At 42.6% G+C, this 19,560-nt stretch overlaps 1 protein-coding gene across 2 annotated transcripts in view; it reads left to right on the plus strand.

Moving 5' to 3' along the window:
- The window catches only part of LOC111158425 (fasciculation and elongation protein zeta 2), a 42,869-nt gene extending 23,590 nt beyond the window's left edge, over window positions 1-19,279 (plus strand). Inside the window, exons 6-9 of one of the 2 annotated variants that reach the window (XM_022520430.1) lie at window positions 11,046-11,126; window positions 13,213-13,288; window positions 16,209-16,274; window positions 18,697-19,279. In XM_022520430.1, the coding sequence (XP_022376138.1) occupies window positions 11,046-11,126; window positions 13,213-13,288; window positions 16,209-16,274; window positions 18,697-18,713 (240 nt within the window). In that variant the 3' untranslated portion in view covers window positions 18,714-19,279. The remainder of the gene's footprint in view (window positions 1-11,045; window positions 11,127-13,212; window positions 13,289-16,208; window positions 16,275-18,696) is intronic. The other variant, XM_022520431.1, reaches the window with a different exon arrangement.
- Window positions 19,280-19,560: the final 281 nt, after the last annotated feature.

Raw genomic sequence — 19,560 nt, forward strand, 5'->3', positions numbered from 1 at the left:
GTTCCTAAAAGCTTTTCCTCATTGAGTGTTATGTTAGCTGTGGGTTTGTCATAAGGCCTTTATTATCTTGAGGTATATTCCTTCCAACCTCACTTTATTGAGAGTTTTTATCATGAACAGATATTGAATTTTGTCAAATGTTTTTTCCTGCATCTAATGAAATGATCATATGGTTTTTATCTTTTATTTTGTTAATGTGATATATCACATTGATTGAGTTGTAGATATTGAACCATCCTTGCATCCATGGAATAAATCCCACTTTATCAAGGTGAATGATTCTTTCAGTGTATTGTTGAATTTGGTTTGCTAATACTGTGTTGAGGATTTTTGCAAATATGTTCATTAGGGATATTGCCTGTAGTTTTCTTTTTTTGTAAGGTCTTTGTCTCGTTTTGTTTTGAGTAATAATGTTTGCCTCACAGAATGAATTTTCTGTGAGGCAACCTTTTCAGGTTTTTGAATTGTTTGAAGAGAATAGGTATCAACTCTTTTTTTTTAAAGATTTTATTTATTTATTTGACAGAGATCACAGGTAGGCAGAGAGGCAGGCAGAGAGAGGAAGGGAAGCAGGCTCCCTGCTGAGCAGAGAGCTCGATGCGGGGCTCGATCCCAGGTCCCTGGGATCATGACCTGAGCCGAAGGCAGAGGCTTTAACCCACTGAGCCACCCAGGCGCCCCTCAACTCTTAATATTTGGTACAGCTTGCCTGTAAATTCATCTGGTCATGGACTTTTGTTTGTTTAGGGTTTTTGATTACAGATTCAATTTTGTTCCTAGTAATCAGTCTGTTCAGATTTTCTGTTTCTTCCTGATTCAGTTTTGGAAGACAGTCTGTTTCTAGGAATTTATCCATCTCGTCAAGGTTTTCCAATTTGTTGGCATATAATTTTTATATCTTAAAATCCTTCATATTTTTCTTTATTGTAATAGGCATTTCTAAAAATTAGTGTTAGGGCCATAGAATGGAAGGTCATTGTAGGGTAGAGAGAAACTTGAATGTGTAATTTGTTTTAATAGTTCATACCTATGAATTATGAATTAGTTTAGATGTAATGCAGGTTTATTTTATGAAAGATAGTATTGCCTAGAGAAATGTGTCACCACCAGTTTTTGTTTACCATTATCTACTATTTGTTTTCTACAATTGTCTTTTTTTTTTTTTTTAAAGATTTTATTTATTTATTTGACAGAGAGAGATCACAAGTAGATGGAGAGGCAGGCAGAGAGAGAGAGAGGGAAGCAGGATCTCTGCCGAGCAGAGAACCCGATGCGGGACTCGATCCCAGGACCCTGAGATCACGACCCGAGCCGAAGGCAGCGGCTTAACCCACTGAGCCACCCAGGCGCCCCTACAATCGTCTTTTGGAGACAGACTGGTAATAGTGAGCTTTCATGACCCAGCGGTTAAAAATCAGATCAGGAGTCTGTTCTTGACTCTTTATGCCTTGGAGAGGTGTATTTATTGTTTGTTAATATAACACAAATTCACATAAAAGCCACAATATGCCAGCAAATTGTAGTCTTATTATATACTGAGAGTATTCATAAGTATCAGGAAATAATTCATAAAATTACCAGGGTTAATTATTTTACTCTAATTTTAGTAGGTTTGAAAATGTTGGCCAACACTTAATTACCACATTAATATTAAATTACATAAAAATTTACAAAGATCTTCAAATAAAAAAAAAATAGATTGACACTATTCCATTTAACTCCTGACCTTGAAAATCTTCATACCACATCTTTCTGTTCTGAGAGCAAATTCCAAAGTAAGTAGTTTAATATTCAAAACATACTCAAATATTTATCTGCTTTGGTATAACTCTTATCTTCTAACTTACTTGGATCTGCTTTTTTTAATGCAGAAACTAGTTTTTGGTAGAATCTGCATTTGTAACTGCTTTATAATTCACATTAAAGGTATTTGATTCGAAGTGTCAAAATAAGCAGATTCAAATTTTATATCTTAAGTAATACCTTACTTATTTAAATATAATGCTTTGTAATTTTTTTAACATTTATTGCTTTCAGTTCTGTTTTTCTTGTGTTTTGTGTTTAAATTATTTTAAGAATTTAAAAATTAAAACTATTGTTCTGTAAGTCAATATTTGAAAATTGTGTCATGCAAACTATTGCAAATGATATGATTTATAAGGAACCATAATTATGTTTGAATTTCACTTTCTTTTGAACCTCTTGAGTATAAAGAATATTAATGGAGTCAGAGCATAAATTAGGATACGAGTCAGGAAATAGATGAAAAGCATTTCTTAATTGCTTTTCCTAACCTTTTTTCTGACACTGAGCTTTGAATTTGGGATTTTTAAAAGATTTCCTGATCGTTAGAGATCTGTCCCAGTGGGTGTCAGATAAGGCTAAGAGAAAAGTCTGGTAGCAGGAAAAGTCTGAATTTTTTGAATTTTTCAGAAAAGTCTGGCCTCCTGGTTAGTTTTTCCCTTCCCTGTGTTGGATCCTGCTTTCTGTGAAATTAGTTAAGCTGGTGAATATGCTGTGCAGAGAATGATTTGATAGGTTTAGGACTCCAGAAAAGAAATAACAAATCACATCTCTGTATCTGATTCTTGTTGCTTTTCAATTTACACAGTGTTTTCTAGCTCTTTTTCTCTTTCAGAAAGACCTTGAATAACCTTCAAGTGCTACTTGTTTTCAGTTCAAGTTTTTTTGGCTGAGTTGTGTATTTAGTCATAGACAGTAGTGTCTTTTCTTCATGTTGTCTAAAGCTCCTTAGGCTAGAGAATATAGTCAGGAGTGTATTATTTCTCAGTTGCCATCTTATTTATATGAGGAGAGAAAAATGACTCATTATTTGTTCTGGAGAAAAGTGGAAAGATGTAGTTACTTCTTTTTGGGAGCTATGTCCCAAATGTTCTTCTAGCCTTTCTAGAGGAATGTTAGGAATATTTTTAGATATTTTTGGATTTCTGTATTTGCTGAACTCTTTGCTAAGTGATTCCCATGGACTGCTTCATTTAATCCTCACAGCAACCCTATAGGTTTTATTATATTCCTGCCATTTCATAAATGGGTAGACAGAAGCTCAGCAGAGGCCTCAGCGCACAGCACCTGTCCACACTGGCTCGAGCATATAAGACAGAGGTGTGTGCAAGGGACCCTTGGCTCTGCCTTTCTCCTGGTCAGCCGTGCAGGCGTTTTGTCTGTGGGCCTGGAGATCTTGGCTCCTTTCCGTCTTTCAGATTTTTCTAATTTTTGTTTTTAATCTTTTGTATCTTGTTTATACTTTGTTCCTGGTTTTGTATGGGAAAAGATTCCAGAGAATGACTGATTTGGAGACTCAATACCTACTCACGCCAGGGAAGGAAATGGTCATGAGGTAGCTGTGAGTATTCTTATTGTAAATCATGCGATTGGAGCCCAGGACTGAGTAAACTTCCCTCATCCTTACTGTTACTTGGCACTTTGTCAGCAGTGAGGGAAACAATAAAATAAGTACTGTTTTGCTTAATCATTTTCCTGCTTATAAACGGGCTCATATCAAAAATTCCATTCTGAGAAGGACATTTTTCAGAGCTGCTAACTCCTTTGTAAAGATATGGTGAAAAACAGATGGATAGATCACAAAATTTTAGATCCCCAGAATCTTTGTTACCTCTTCACTTTGCATTTGAATGTTTCGATCCTTTAAATTTAGAAATGATAGATTAAATGGAGGCAGGATTAGGTTTTCTGACATATTTAATATTGCAGTTGTTTGTTTTATTTATTTGTTTGTTTATATATTCATTCATTCGTTCATTCATTTATTGATTTTTTAAAGATTTTATTTATTTGACAGAGACACAACAAGAGAGGGAACACAAGCAGGGGGAGTGGGAGAAGGAGAAGCAGACTTCCGGCCAAGAGCAGGGAGTCCGATGCGGGGCTTGATCTCTGGACCCGGGGCTCATGACCTGAGCAGAAAGCAGCTGCTTCACGACTGAGCCATCCAGGCGCCCCGCAGTTGTTTATTTTAATTAAGCTAAATTAAAGTTAAAAATCCTTAATATCCTTTACTTCATTGCGCATTCCTAACCGTGAGATTTCTGAAAGTGCTTTGACGTGCCTGTGGTACTTTTACCGTGAGAAATGTTCAACAAAGAAATGCTTCTCTCCTTCTCTTCTTCCTTCCCCTGCCCTCCCAGTAAAATTGAAGCATAGACAAAACCTTCCCTCTGGCCCAGTTTAGTACACCTAGTCACACCACGTCCGCTCTCAAGATTGTAAATGTAGTATTTCTAAATGAGGTGAAGTTTACTAAAAAGTAAATTTAATCTGTCTCTGAGGTTTTATCTTTTTTAAAGTTCATTTTGCCTTCCAAAAGGGTGTATTGTTTTCTGGAATTTATAGGGCAGTTGTGAAACCATCTATTGTGTGCTCTCTGGAGCTCTTTTCCTTGTCCTCTGGCCTGGTCTTTCCATTCCTTGATCCTTCCAGTTCATCGATCTTCTGCTTGCTACTTTTTTGTTATCCTAGGGGTTCTGTATTTCTTAGTCACTCCATTGTTTTACAAACCTTGTTAGCAAGATTATTTATCTTACTTTATTAATCTCACACTGACTTCCTAGACCAGGTTCTTCAGTAGACTTTTTCAGAACTCCGTCGTTGACTTCTTTGACAAATAACTTTGTATCTTGTCATGTCATCTTTCTTCTGTTTGCCTTCAGATTATTTTTGCTTTTAAGCTCTTTAAAAAAAAAAATTCTCTCCTGCAAGAAGTCAAGAGAAAAAATTTGTCTCTTCATGATATGGTTACCCTAGGCTGTAAGACTCTTGGGCTCTGGTCTTAGAGATGTTCAGCTGTGGCTTAGCAGACATCTATAAATGCCATTGGAGTAGATAACTCTGAATGTGTCATTTGGCCTTGCAGTTTTGTCCTTCTAGAGCACTCAAATTCTAACCTTAAGTGACCTCGCAGTCCTGTACTCTTGGGTATGTGTGTGTTTTGATTTGCCTTCTTAAAGAAACCATGGATCATCTTGGTTGAGATAATTCATAGATTGACATGATTTATAAATATGAGACATTTACAAATGATAACATTTAATCACCTATTTCACTGGTGTGGAAACAGGCCTCTCTGGGTTTAGTGACTGCTCTCCAGGCAGACATCAGTGGCAAGCTTGGGAGAGACCTCTGAGCCCTGCTTTCTAGTTCAGTATTTTTCTATCCCAGTTGACTCTTAGAAAATTTTCTGATTGCAAATACTTCTGATGAAGGTGTGGTTCCTAGTTCCATCCTTAAATCTGAAAGTATTTCCCTGGTATGGGTAATAATTGGTACTTAAGCCAGTGACTCTATCAGATGCCTCCTGCGTGCTGAGGATGGGTTGTGCTTTGTTGGCACACGAAAGAAGTATCTGACGTTATTTCTGCCCTTAACAATGGTGAGTACTTAACTGAATTTATTAAAAATTAACCCAACCTGGGGCACCTGGGTGGCTCAATTGGTTAAGTGTCCTACTCTTGATTTTGGCTTACGTCATGATCTCAGGGTCGCAAGGTTGAGCCCCTTGTCATGCTCTGTGCTGGGCGTGGAGCCTGCTTGAGATTCTCTCTCCCTCTTATTTGCTCCCCAGCCCTGCCTCAGCTCTCTCTCCCTAAAAAAAAAAAAAAAATTAACCCAAACTTTTTTTCTTTCTCTGCTGTTTTTCTTTAGGTATTGTGCCTCACCCCCACTTTAAAAAAAGTCTGGATTATCTTTTCTCTTACTACTATGAGACAAGCATATACAGATCTCCAATTATGTGTCAGGCACAAGTAGAAAGGATACAGAGTAAATCCCAGCACGTGGGGGCGTGCTGCGGGTGCGCGGGGGTCCCGCTGACAAGCCGTGCGGTGTGTTTTTGGCAGTGATTCTCAGCCAGGCCACTTTGCCTCCCTGTACGATTTTAGGCAATGTCCAAGCACACTTGTCCTTGTCACAAGCAGATGAGGTGAGGGGCAGTGCTACCAGCATTCTGAGTAGAGGCCAATGATGCCGTTCAACACGCCGCCCTGCACAGGCCTGCCCCCATGACAGAGGACTGCTGCCTGACCCCACACGTCAGTACTGTCAAGGCTGAGAGACTGAGGTGTACGGTGATAACTGCTGTATTCAAAGCAGCTGCCATGCTCTTGGTGTGTTCTGTGCCTGGCCCCGTCTCATGATGGAGGTGTGGATAAATTACTTTTACCCGGGCTTTTGGTTCAGGGGTCTGGGATAGGCTGAGTTGAATATGGAGGACAAGAAGAAGAAGGGACAGGCATACTGGGCAGAGGGCGTGGTGGAGGCAACCATCTGGAGGTGACAGGCACATCTGGGGCCCCGTAGGTGGTTCACCAAGCCTAGAAGTTGAGAGAGAAAGCTGAAGGTGAGAGAGAAAGTCACTCAGAAGAGGGTGTGGAAATAGCAAAGTAGAAAGCGTAAGGAAACCAAAAAGAGGTTTTAAGTTTATCATTCCCTGTTCAGATTTGTCTTTTGGGAGGATAACTTCAGTGTTTCAAGGAGAGCTCATTGGAAGGGGGAATTAGGAAGGCTGGTGCACTTACTCGGGTAAGCAACGGGCCACACAATTACAACAGGGCTGGGCAAATGGTTGACTTTCAGAGATAGGAAGGAGGTGGAACAGGGGCGCCTGGGTGGCTCAGTGGGTTAAAGCTTCTGCCTTCGGCTCAGGTCATGACCCAGGGTCCTGGGATCGAGCCCCGCATCTGGCTCTCTGCTCCGTGGGGAGCCTGCTTCCTCCTTGCTCTCTCTCTGCCTACCTGCGATCTCTCTCTGTCAAATAAATAAATAAAATCTTTAAAAAAAATAAAAATAAAAAAGGAAGGAGTGGAACATATTGGTTGGGCAGCAGGGAAGAGAGGATGACGGGTGGGTCACTGATTCCTGACTTGGGCAAACATAGGTGGAACCCATCCATGTGTCCCCTCCCCACACGGATATACACAGGTCTTGTTAACAGCAACTGCTTCAAGCCTCAGGCCCAGCATCTCTGGCGGGATACCTGCCGGTCCGCTCTGCTCTGGAGTAGCCCCTGTGATGCCAAGGTCCAGCCTGCCGTTAGCACCTCTGCCCACGCGGACGGAGCCCCAGTGAAAGCTGCTGATGGGAATGAGGGGAGATCCAGCTACTCAGGAGCTGCTGTTCCCGTCCTGCTCGGGGAGACCAGCAGGGCCCCCGCGCACTGGCCGTGGAATGAACGCCGGGGCTGGCCCGTTCGGCCGCTTTGGGTCTTGTTCTCTGAGAGGCTCTCCCGACCACTGTCCTTTGTAGCTCATCAGGGAGGGTGTTGACTTCACGCTGCCGCTTAGACGTCACCTCCTCCGAGAGCTTTGCTTTGACATCTGGAATGAAAGATGGAGTTGTAGCTCTGGGCTGCACTCTTAGTGCCCTCGTGGGGTTACTGGTTCTACCCCCGTGGCTCTTGGGGCTCTTCTGCCAGCATGTTGGGTCACCAGGGGACGGGGCGCTCGCTCCGAGTCACTGATGCCTGTAGCATCTGGCTCCTGGTTTTCGAACGAATGGATCCAGGAATGAGAGAGGTCCAGAATGCTGAAGAGGAATAGGACTTAAAACAAACAAACAAACCCCGTTATTTCTGGTGGCAGAAAGGAAGATGAGTTCAGGTCTGGATGTGGGCAGTCTCAGCAGGATTCAGGTGCAGATGGCCCAGAGGCCACTGAACACCCAAGTGACACTCAGGAGGGTCGGTCGTTGCAGTAAAGCTGGCTGACGTGTCTGGGACCCACCCCCAGTGCCCGGCTCGGTTCTCAGCCCGTTCCTTCTCTTGGCAAAGGGAGCTGTACATTCGTGACAGCAGACGGGAAAGACGGCGGCGTGGGACTGTCCAGAGAGTGTGCCTGAGAAAAACGGGGGACAGAACCCGGAGGACACTGGTATATGAGAGCTTAGCCCAGAAAGGGGCACCTCTCGGAAGGGGCAGCCAGAGGGGCAGGGGGAAGCTCAGGGCTTTGGGGGGACCTGGGTAGGCGTCCAGGGGAGGGGGCACCGGGGGAGAACTTACCAGGGGCCTCAGAGGGATCTGAGAAGTGTCCCAGGGCCTCAGCGTCAGAGGCCTGGGAAGCCCTGGGAAGAGCTGTTTGAAGAAAGCCCGGGGAAAGGAAGTTGGTGGAGGCTGGAGAATTTCAGGTTGGCCCTGCGTAAGAGCGGGGAGGGAGGACAGGGTTGTGATTCCCGCCTGGGGGGTGGGATTGATGGCAGCCAGAGCCCCAGTGGAGGAATGTTCTCCGACATCTCTCTCAGCTGGTTTTGTTGTATTTCCTGTGACCCTTTAGATGTCACCGTGCGGTCCTTTCCCCGGCAGGACCGGAGGCAGTCCTGCGTTACCCGCGGCCGCATTGCTTTCTGCTCAGGCTGCCGCGGGGAGTGTCGGGCGCCCACTCTGGCCTCAGCTGCCCTCACTAGGGAGAGTTCCTTTACTCCTTTGTGGGATCAGCTGTTAGTTTTCTGCTTTTCCAGGTTGCTGTGGCTTCAGGTGGCTGCGTCTCCCCTTGCTTCCCCCCAGCCTGGTCGCTCGGAGGTCACCAGGCTGCCGGCAGTGGCGGCGCTCAGCGGAGCCCACAGCTGCACGTTTAATAAGGAAACCTCAGTTTCAGCTGGAACCTTGGAGCTTCCAAATGTGCATCTATTTTTTATTTATACTTTTGCAGTGACAGACATTAGGTTTCCAACTGGGGAGGTACAGCCAGTGTTTCTAGAACGTGCTGTTCAAATGTAAAGTATACCCCAGTCTCCTGATGCGTGGAGGCTAAAAGGCCTTCACCTTGTTTGACGGTTCCCGAGTCTATGTCTGGCTTTAACATGCCTCGGGATAATGGAGTCAGGGTATGCAGGGAATGAGGTATTTTTTTCTTTGTTGCTTTTTTTTTTTTTTTTTAAAGATTTTATTTATTTATTTGACAGAGAGAGATCACAAGTAGACAGAGAGGCAGGCAGAGAGAGAGACAGAGAGGGAAGCAGGCTCCCCACTGAGCAGAGAGCCTGATGCGGGACTTGCTCCCAGGACCCTGAGATCATGACCTGAGCCGAAGGCAGCGGCTTAACCCACTGAGCCCCCCAGGTGCCCTTCTTTGTTGCTTTTGAGAGAAAATACATTTGATAGAATTTAAAAAATGACTGTAGCTTCTGGAGCCAAAATAGTTCATCTCTTGATAATCTGCTTAAAAATGTGAGCAAATTATATGATAGCATATGAAAAGGCTACAAAGTACAAAAATCTACGAAAGAGTTATGTGTAGGTTTTCTTTTAAAACTAGCCTACGTCGTCAAAAGGAATATAGTTATGCCGTCAGCAAAGTGAAGCGCGTTCAATCAAAGGGACGGGACCAGACATTTCATTCTTGCCAGAACAGAATGGCCTGCAGTCTGTGAAGGTGTCTGTGGGGAGGAGACATTTAGGAGGAGAGGCAGGGATGTCTTTGTTCTCCAAAGATGGTAACATTTGGTACTCAGATTTTCGATAATAGCATTGAATACTTGACTGATAAAGAGGCATTTAGCTCCTTCGTGACTGAACTTTGTGGTGTTTCTTAACATTTTGTTGTTAGGACTTATTTTTACTCTTAAAATTCACTGAAGACCCCAAAGAGCTTTTGTTTATTACATAAGTCATATTGATGGATAATTATTTTATTAGGTGAAATTTTTAAAAGATTACCAATCATTTAAAAATGCCAATAAGAAATTCGTTAATGTTTATACAAATAGCATGTTTTTATGAAAAATAACTCTATTTTAAAAAAATCAGTGAGAAACAATGGCATTCCTGTGCATTTTTGTTAATCTTGTTAATACCTGGCTTAGTTCAAGAGAGCTAGAGCCTTAAATCTGCTTCTGCATTCAGGCTTTCGTTTTGGAATATTTCACTACAAGTCATGAAAGAATGAAAGTGAAAAAAGCAAATCATGCCTTATTATATCTGAGAAAATAATTTTGAGCTCATGGACCCTAAGAGTGTTTCAGGGACGTCCTGGGGGTGTTCCTGGGCCACACTTTGAGAACCACTTGGCTAAACCATACGTTCTTTCCTCTTCTGCTCCTGGGGGCCTGGTAAATATTTGTTATATTGACTCCTCAAATGTGTTCACTGATTCAACTTTCCTCTGCAAAAATCCAGAGAGGGGCCCGTTGGGTGAATCGGGACTAAACTCCCTTTCCAGGATGCCTTCCTCCTTAATTAGTCACACCGTAAGAGTCCATCTCAGGCCTCTGACTCAACAGCCAGAGAGGTGCCACTGGGCTCTTTTCCCTGCGTCTGAGGACATTGCAGACTGGTCACAAATCAAGATAAGTAGTTGAGGGAAAAAATATTCCCTTTATAGTACGGTGAGTTCCAGGAAGTCTTAGAGGTTGGTGGGGGAAAGGAGCGAGAATCGTTTCCTAGAAACAGAGTGGGAAAGCCTCTGCGGAAGTGAGAGGGGCCTGCTGGCACATGGGGTCCACTCTGCTCTCCAGGAAGCATATGTGCTCTTGCAGTTCGCGCTTTCTGCACCAAGGTGGTGGCAGGAGGCCCGAAGAGCGGGTGGGAAGCCGTCCTCGGCTCTCCAAGTAAGGGCATCCTCGTTTGCCAAACGCTACGTTCATATTTCTCCCAACTTGTGGTTGAAATATGCCAACTTAGGCTGAAAATACGTCATACTGTTAGTATTAAGTTTTCAGACTTTTGATAAAATGTAGGTAAACAATATCAAAAGGTAGCTTAAAACTTAGGCAGTAAATTTTGCCGAAGACAAAGATGTGTACAACTTAGGCTATTTACGTTGGAGCAAATTTAATTATCCGTCCGATGAGGACAGTCTTCAGGAATCTAGTGGCATGAAAGCCATTGTTTGACTTGCAAGGAAATGCAAGCAAAAACTGTTTGAAAACAGCATGATTTTGGTCTGCTTTATCTGAATGAGTAGTGGCGTTTTCTAACTGCTTGTCTCTTGGGCACGTAAGTCACCGTGGTGCGGTCTTACTAACAGTCTTTGAACTTCTTTCCCTGTCCTTGTCTTCTGGCCGCGCGTTGCTGCCTTTAGCGCTTCAGCGTGGAAGGGATCTCCACTGTCATTCAGAATGGCCTCCGCCACACCTTTGGAAATTCAGGTGGAGAGAAACAGGTGCTGGCTTAGCCTTATTTTCCTCATTCTCTGCTTTATTGTTTCTTGTGTAAGCGAAGGTCCTGAGAGCTGGCCGTTTTACTAATGTACTAAGACTGTTGCTTAAAAAGAGAGAAGTGAAAGTTCACCATTTTTACAGTCTTGATAAAGCATACAGTTACCTTTAACAGGTTTCAGAGCTCCATTTTCCACTACCTTTAAACAAATGGCATTGACATCATGAGTTGCATGTCTAGAATGTAGAACTAAACTAGAATATGCCACGCTAATTCCAAAAGTTTGAGAAACAAGATGTCATTTTGCGGGGGGAGGAAAGGTAATGTTGGTGTCTTTTTGATAAGAGTCCTAGGTCAAACATGTCAGAGTATATATATATCTTCTCTCCTTTTAAATGAAATTCCAGTGTTTATAAGGTGTATCATGTAGTGAGCCAACTCACGGTCTGCCTAGTGAGGCATGCGACCTGATTTACACAAATCTATACGTGGATAGAAGTATACAGTCAAATGTGTAGCAGTTTGCTTTATATTAACTTTTTTGTATAATGATTTAAGGAGGATTGTGAACACAGGAAAACCAACCATATTAGTGAGTGTGCTTAAAATTACTTTTCACAATTTGAAATTTTCACTTCAAAAAGAAAACTTTTCAATGTAGCTCTTAAGTGTGAGAAAATGTGCGGAATGTAGCTTTTGAAAGTTTATTGAAAGAAAACATTTGAGTGTAGGGTTTTTACTAAAAGATAGTTTCTGTATTGCCCAAGAAGGGCAATAATATTAAATAATCCTTCACACTGACATTTCCAGCTCTATTAAGGGATGGTCTAAAATTTACTTATTATTTTTTTATTCTGGCACCTCTACCTCTCTCAAATGCACAGGATGGCATAGTAGCTTCCAGACTGACCCACACACGCCAGTGGGACAGGAAGCCCGAGAGCGTAGCCGGGTAGTGCACTGGTGGGCGCGCGGCTTCCTGATGGTCTCAGAGGCCAGCTTGCCTGACACACACTCTATTCGTGAAACCCGCGAGGGCTTGTTTCCAGCTTGCGGTGTATTCTTCACAGAGAAACATTCAGTGCTACCATTGGGTATCACCTTGGAGAAGTCTACACCAAAAGATGCTGGGAATTTTTTCTTAAACATGGAATAATTCACTTTTCCTACTTTTCCTCAAAAACTGTTTTACCTTGTCTTTTGATTACGAGGTCACCCTCGGATGAAAGCACTCACGGAGGGTTAGGAATAGAGCGGAGATTTAGAGCAAGGACTGAGTAATGGGTGGGTCTCAAAAGATTCTGAGTAAGACAACAGTAGATCTCCAGATGAGCACATGCAAACCACACCGAACTATATAGTTTTTGGTGGAGTGGTCAGAACAGGAACATCTGGACAATAATTTTTAGATTCTCTTTTCATGGGACATATTTATAGGCCATAACTCTGATACTTGTGAGCCTTTGCAGTAGCGAACGAGGCCATTTGTCTCGGTATCAGACGTGAATTTTTATTATTCACTAGGCCGTCCTCTCCTTTCACTTTTCTCTTTTCCTTTAATGCCTTTAAATATCCTAAATAATTTAAAATAATAATAATAATAATAATAATAACACCTCTAAAATTGGTATGTGTGTCTATGGTAGCACATGACCATTTTGTTCAACCAGAAAAAAATGGTCTGAAACAGAATTTTTTGGGCATTGGGGATGATTTGGTTTATGCAGAACTGTTAAAACTACATTTTTAGTTTTAAATTACTATTTTTAAAGTATGTTGAAAATATACAAGGAGAATGTTAGATAAGACTTTAATAATGAACAAATTGAACAGATCACCCTCAGACCGAATTTTGTGAAATTTTCAATAACTGAAAGGTGAAAAAAAAATGGGTATTTATGTTAACATTGGGCTTGATTAAAGCAGACAGAGGTGGGCCAAAAAAAAAAAAAAAAAAAAGAGCTCCAGCTGAGATAGTAAGATACTTCATGTTTCATGTTGTAAAATAGACCTTTAGTAACTGTATCAAATTTTTGCAGATAAGGTCATGCAGATTTAAGTGACTTTTTTTTTTTTTTTTGACTTGGCAGTACTTGACAACAGTCATTCCTTATGAGAAAAAAAATGGACCACCATCTGTTGAAGATCTTCAGATATTAACAAAAAGTGAGCAAAGACAAAATTAAACTCTTACCATATTTACTTTTGCTGATTCTGCTGCTTTCGGTTGGTTGATTGTTGCTGTTACTGTTTTGTTTTGTCAATTTAGGTTAGTAAATGATGGATGATGTCATTATTTACTGAGAATGAAACCATGGATGGCTTATAACATCAAACATGACACTAAGTCCAGAGTTGATTTGTATTTTTTGTGCTTCGTCTTACCTTTTGAAATATTTACAAGCTGAACTTTTGGAGGAAAAAAATGTAACTTGGTTCTCCATCATCTCTTGGATGTTTAAGTACATATAATTTTTTTTTAAGATTTTATTTATTTATTTGACAGAGATCACAAGTAGGCAGAGAGGCGGGCAGAGAACAGGGGAAAGCAGGCTCCCTGCTGAGCAGAGAGCCCGATCTGGGGCTTGATTCCAGGACCCCGAGATCATGATGCGAGCCGAAGGCAGAGACTTAACCCACTGAGCCACCCAGGCACCCCTAAGAACATATAATTTATCAATAAATAAGGTCTGTCATGGATCTTGTATAAATATGACTGTCAGTAACTCAGTAGGAAAGATTTAGAATGTGGTCTGTAACACTCTTCTTTCTTAGGAATGTAGAACCCCAAATCCAAGGTAATAGTCACAGGTAGAATTTGAATTGATAGTAAAATTTTAAGTAGAGTCATTCAGCAAATATTAAAAAGGCCAATTCTGTGCCAGGCTGTGTTCTGGACATTGAGATGTTTTAGTGAACAAAGCAGAAAAGATACTCCACCTTCAAGAGGCTTGTATTTTAAAATAATTTGTTAGACTTAAATATATATTCCCCATTGAATCTTTCTTATGATAACCATAAATGAGCCATGAATTCTAGTTCGGTCCCTGTTATTTACAGTGATATCCTTGGATGTTACTTACTTTCTCATAGTCACAATGAAAAACAAGGATAAAAATATTTTCTGTTTCCCTCATAGTAAATAAATGAACATATGTGTGATTTGGGTTAAGTCAGTTACTCAGCTTTGTTTTCCTTGAAGGGACTGGATTTGCTGACCTGTTAGAATCTTTGCAACTGTAAATATTTGTAATAACTGCTGATTTAAAGAGGGAGCCAAGTGAGAGGGAATCACAGGAATGGATATTGGTGATGAGACCTATTTTGGAATTTAGGAATATGGAGACATGAATGGGGTGAGCTCACGGGAGCTGTCTGCCTGCTACGTGAAGTTATTATTCCTGCCTTTGGTGAACGATACTTGCAAAGCCTTTAATAATAAATTAGATGACGCTAGCCAGTCTAAAATAGAGAATGAAGAGATTAACTGGGTGGCCGGCCCTCTGATTTTCCAGAGGAACTCACGAGACGTAGTAGCTAAGATCACAAGGGGAATGGTTAATTATAGGGCTGGGTCTCTTATTCCCAGTCCACTGTACTTTTTAATAATGCTAGCTTATGGCATGTGATTTTATGTAGAACTGAAAATAAATCTAAAGCATGATGGGAAGCAGAAATACTGAACAGAGTAGCCTTCTCAGAAGGGGACATAAATATTGCCTTGGAAGCCAGAATTATTGAAAGACCTCGGCTTCTCAGATCAAGGACAGACATACTTGGCCAAACCAAAGTCATCATAATTCCCACACCAAAGTGTCCTCAGGCTGATTCTCAGGTGATGTATTTGTAGACGGACACCATTTGGAATCTCTGGGTGAGTGAACATGTATGGGGGCAGGAACGAATGTCCAAGTTAATATGACTTTCACTTTGAAAATAAGAAGTGGTTATCTCGGGAAAACTTGGGGGAGAACTGGAACCTCTGCTTCCACCACCTTGTAGATGTTAGCCACGGAAGAAGCCCTGGGGAGATGGGGTGGCATTTCTGGTTATGTAGCCTTCCTCGGAAAAGCTGTTGGAGGAACACAGCCATAGTAAGAAGGGTCAGGATTAGTTGTGTTCGTCGGTACGGCTAATGCTTACACAGCATATATTCCATGCGGGACACTATTCTAAGTCCGTCACATCTGAATTAGTAACTTGGTAATTACAAGCCTTTGAGACTGGTCTGGGGATGGTTCTCATTTTACAAATGAGGAACTTGGTGCACTGGGTGGCTAAGGAACGTGTTCCAAGTCCCACAGCTGGGAAGTGGGAAAGGCCAGGGTGTAAGCCCAGGTTGAGGACTTGGCCAGTTACACCACGTTGTTTTGTCCTATTTTGTGGGGAAAGAGTGCGGCATTTTCCCCGGGATGCTCTGAGGAGAGTACCGTGCGAGTGTAGCATTTCTTCACGTGTTTATGTGTACCTCAGTTGCTGAAAGTTTTAACCATTCTAAAAGCCGATTTTTCTATTTGTCTTTGCTTAGAGATAAAATTGTCAAAGAGTTCCTTTAGGATAAGGCTAATTCACCAAGGTTCCTCCATAGTCTAGAAGCAGCCTGGCTGGGTGCTGCTCTGTGAGGTCAGTCTTTGTTTTGGTCTCTCACAGTTGCCGAGAAGGCTGACAGACATCCTTGGAGAATGTAGCTACTGGTCACTTATCTTGGACTCTCCAGCTTGTGCGATCTGCAGACTGAGGCTCTCCTGCTCCCTAGGGCCCACGGAAGTGCTCACGACGGGGCCTCACTTCCCAGTATTTGTGATGACAGACCTGAGGCTCTGTGTAAATAACCCCATTCCTCTTTCCTCGTTCCACTGTTTGGAAGTTTTAAATTGGGGAGAGGAGTCTCGGGTAATAGGACCATTGTCACCTGAATAAGGACTTAACTACATTCTTGAGCATTTGTGGTTTTATTTCCGTATCTAGAAAATAATAGTTTGCACGGATGTATTATACCATATAATTAATTAAGGCTACAATGTAATTGAGATTTTCCATCTGAATTTGAAGTTGTTGCCTTACATTTCTCTCCTTTATTTTGTAGTTCTTCGTGCCATGAAAGAGGACAGCGAAAAGGTTCCGAGCTTGTTAACCGATTATATACTGAAAGGTGAGTCTTATGACATGTGTGCAATGGTTGGGAAGTTTTGATGAGTCGATGAACGGATCGTCTTGCTAATAGATGAAAGAGTAACTTCCAGACACAGTTTTATCAATGTCATTTGTGCAGAGTGAGGGTAGATGCATGGCTTTCTTATGCTACCTATGAGTTATAGTATATAAAATTCAACTTTTATTTGGGGTCTCGAGCTGGTGGAAATAAGTTGACAATCAGCCGTAAGCATGGAGGCAGGCAGTGGAGGAAATATTATGGAGACATTCCCACACTTCTGTGAGTCTGAGGTGTTGACTGACACTGGGTGGTGTTGAGTAAGGTGGTCTCTGCCATCTTGGGGACGATGGAAAGGGAAGGACAGATTGTGAGGATGTATGAAAGAGGGGACAGTCAAATCAGTGAAGAGTCCCAGAGGGACTATGAAAGGGATTGCTGTAAGGGACAGGGAAGGGAGGGAGAAAAAGAGTGGATTTTCATCAACTTGAACAGTGAAAAATGAGCCATAAATCTTAGCAAGATCAATATCACAGGTTGGGAGCAGGGATGAGGTGAAGGAAGGTCATTTAAGAAGTTAATAAAGACACTTACTTTGCTGAGGAAAGAACAAAATTTGGATGATGAAGAGGGAACCGATGAACTTATTATAGGCAAAACTAATACTTTTCAATGAAATTATTTTCTGTAAGGTAGCAGTTATTCAGGTGATGGATTTTCAAGCATCCTAAAATGCACCCCATAAGGTGTGATCCAATCAATATTGAGAGCAGTCCTCTTCTGGTAACATTTTCCTTTGGTTCTCTCTCTTCTGCGTCCGAGTTGCTGGCTGAACCATAGGAAGCTGGGGATTTCTGAAATGTTAGGTAACTCAGATGAGAAGTTTCTTCAACCACAGCCTTGTAAAGAGGGAACCTCAGAAGGTACTGGGAGCGCAAACTGAGTGATGCGTTAAGTCTCACATGTAAGAGACTTGGACCAGAGCCAGTCATTAGTAGGTTAGGGGTGGGGGTAGGGGTTTGCAGATAATAAATTGAATTTATACATAAGCTGTGTTCTTCTGATGGAGGGCTTTTTCTTCCTATTACATTCTGAATTTTCTTTTTTAATACCTGACACCTTGGTTTGTTTTTATGTTGTGCTAGCATTGGTGTGAAAGCTGGATTGTTCTGAGGTTTGTTCTTACACGTGTGAGACAGGAATGAGATGAACATAAAGAACATGTCTTAATTTTTAATTATAGCGGGTTCCTAGGGCACTACCATGAGGACCAGAGAGAGAATGAGCTTCTGAAGCATTCTCTGGCTGTTTTATCATTTGACCGCATGGAAGAATTTTATGACCCAGAGAAGAGTGTTCTGGGGGCAAATGATGTTGAATTTTTTCCTTTGAAGACCCAGGCCTGTAACTGAACCTATACCACGGGCCTTAGGGAAGCAGCACTTAACTGATTCTGTGCCCCCCCCCCCCACGCTCTAGCCCGTGAGCCAGGCCGGTCTGTTCTGGGGCTGCTTCTCAGAGCCGCTTGTGTGCGTGTGCTGTGGCTGTCTCAGCCTGAGGTCTGGGTGGAAAAGCAGCTAGGGTTCAGACCCAGGTGGCGACTCCGCGGTCTGAGCACGGAGTAGGCCTGTGTGTGATGCTCAGGTGTTCGTTCGCATGGGAAGGTGTGGACAGGGGGTATGGAGACGGGGGCTGACCGAAAACGCTCTCTTCCACCAATCCTGGAAGTCCGCAGTCAGTCCGCGGTTCCTCTACCTCAGAGTGCAGGTCCCCACCCTACTAGAAGGTTCGCCTGGCAGGGGGGGTCCTCCTCAAGGGAACACCCTCCTTTCGCTTTCTTGGTGGGACTTGCCCTAGTTGTTGTAACAGCAAAGACTATGGCTTAGCTGCTCAATGTTCATTTTAATGTGAAGGTGTGAAATGGAAGAAGGTAGAAAAGGGGCCTCATTTGGCCAGAGAAAGGTGGGATGGATGCTGTTGGGGCTCCTTACGGTTTTTCTCATACCAGCTGAATGACCCTGCTGAGGCTTCGATTGTATGGAAGGATGGCAGTGTAGACAGGCTTGCTGCTCTGTGTGTGTGCAGACTTGCAACCCTTCTTTCACTTCCTGGGGAGCTGCTTGGCCGTGTTCTAAGCCTGATGGTATAGGGCTAACGTTATGGGTTCTTAATCTCTTAAGTGGTACCCTAAGTGACATGGCCTTTTGGTATCTCATTTCTGGGCAATTTTAATAAATGTGTCTTGAGAGAACTTTTCACTGTTGGCTGTAGCCTTTTCAAACCTTTTTTAAAAAGTTGCTACTGTAGATTCTTTGTTCTCATGATTAATAGTATATTTTTGTATACATATAGTGTATATACATCTTGTGTAAATATATATGAAATCTACATTTTTATTTAAAAGTTTTTCTTCTTCCTCTAGTTCTCTGCCCTACATAGGGCAGCTTTGCGTCAGGAGCGGCTTTCTTTCGTGGACTACAAGCGAGGTCTCGTGTAGCGTTGTTCTGAAAGCTGGCCACCATTCCCTTCCTGCCATTGGAAACTCAGCACACTCGAACTTGGGTTTGTGATTCAGTATTACTAGATCATGCTTTCACTAATTCTTTATATTATGACCCATGAGCAGTACGGCACTGTTCTCAATTCTAGAGGTGTTTTTGTGTTAAATACTAACAGAGCTCTTCTCTCCTCCAATTTGTAGAGGAAGGGGGAGTCTTTTTGTGCATGTGCAGTTGTATTTTTCTTGAACTGACAGTACGCCCAGTTGAGTGTTTGACTTTCTAGATCTGAGCTGCACTAAAGAACTAGATTAAAGCACTGAGTGATTTATGTTGTAGCTGTTCTTCGATGGTGGCAAGAACCGACACTGATCTTTATAAGGGGACTGTCAGGATAAATATTACCTACCAGTATTGTCCAGGGAGACGGACGCTGACCTGTGGGCTGTTGTTGGAAGAAGCCAAAGCGGAACGTGCGCTCGGTGGCCGCAGAGGGCCCGGGGGGGGGGGGGGCTGACAGGGCTGATGCCGGAGGTTGCTACCGGTTTCTCCACTGTTCTCATGTTAACCATGAAGTTGCCATTCACTTTCAGAACTTTGTATTGTTGAACTCTGTATGTTTTTATGTTTGCTTCCCATGTCTGCAAAGAAGTGTCCTTTACAGGGAGTCTGTGTTCCTTGAGGTGCTTTCATGTCTGCGCAGCCCCCCTCCCCGACTCCTGCTCTGTGTGCTTCGTGCCCGAGTGTCCTCCCCACGTGCTACCCTGGGAAGCAGCTACTCATCCGCC

The sequence above is a fragment of the Enhydra lutris genome, unplaced genomic scaffold (assembly GCF_002288905.1).
Source record: "Enhydra lutris kenyoni isolate GAN:26980312 unplaced genomic scaffold, ASM228890v2 scaffoldscaffold59, whole genome shotgun sequence".
NCBI lineage: Eukaryota > Metazoa > Chordata > Mammalia > Carnivora > Mustelidae > Enhydra > Enhydra lutris.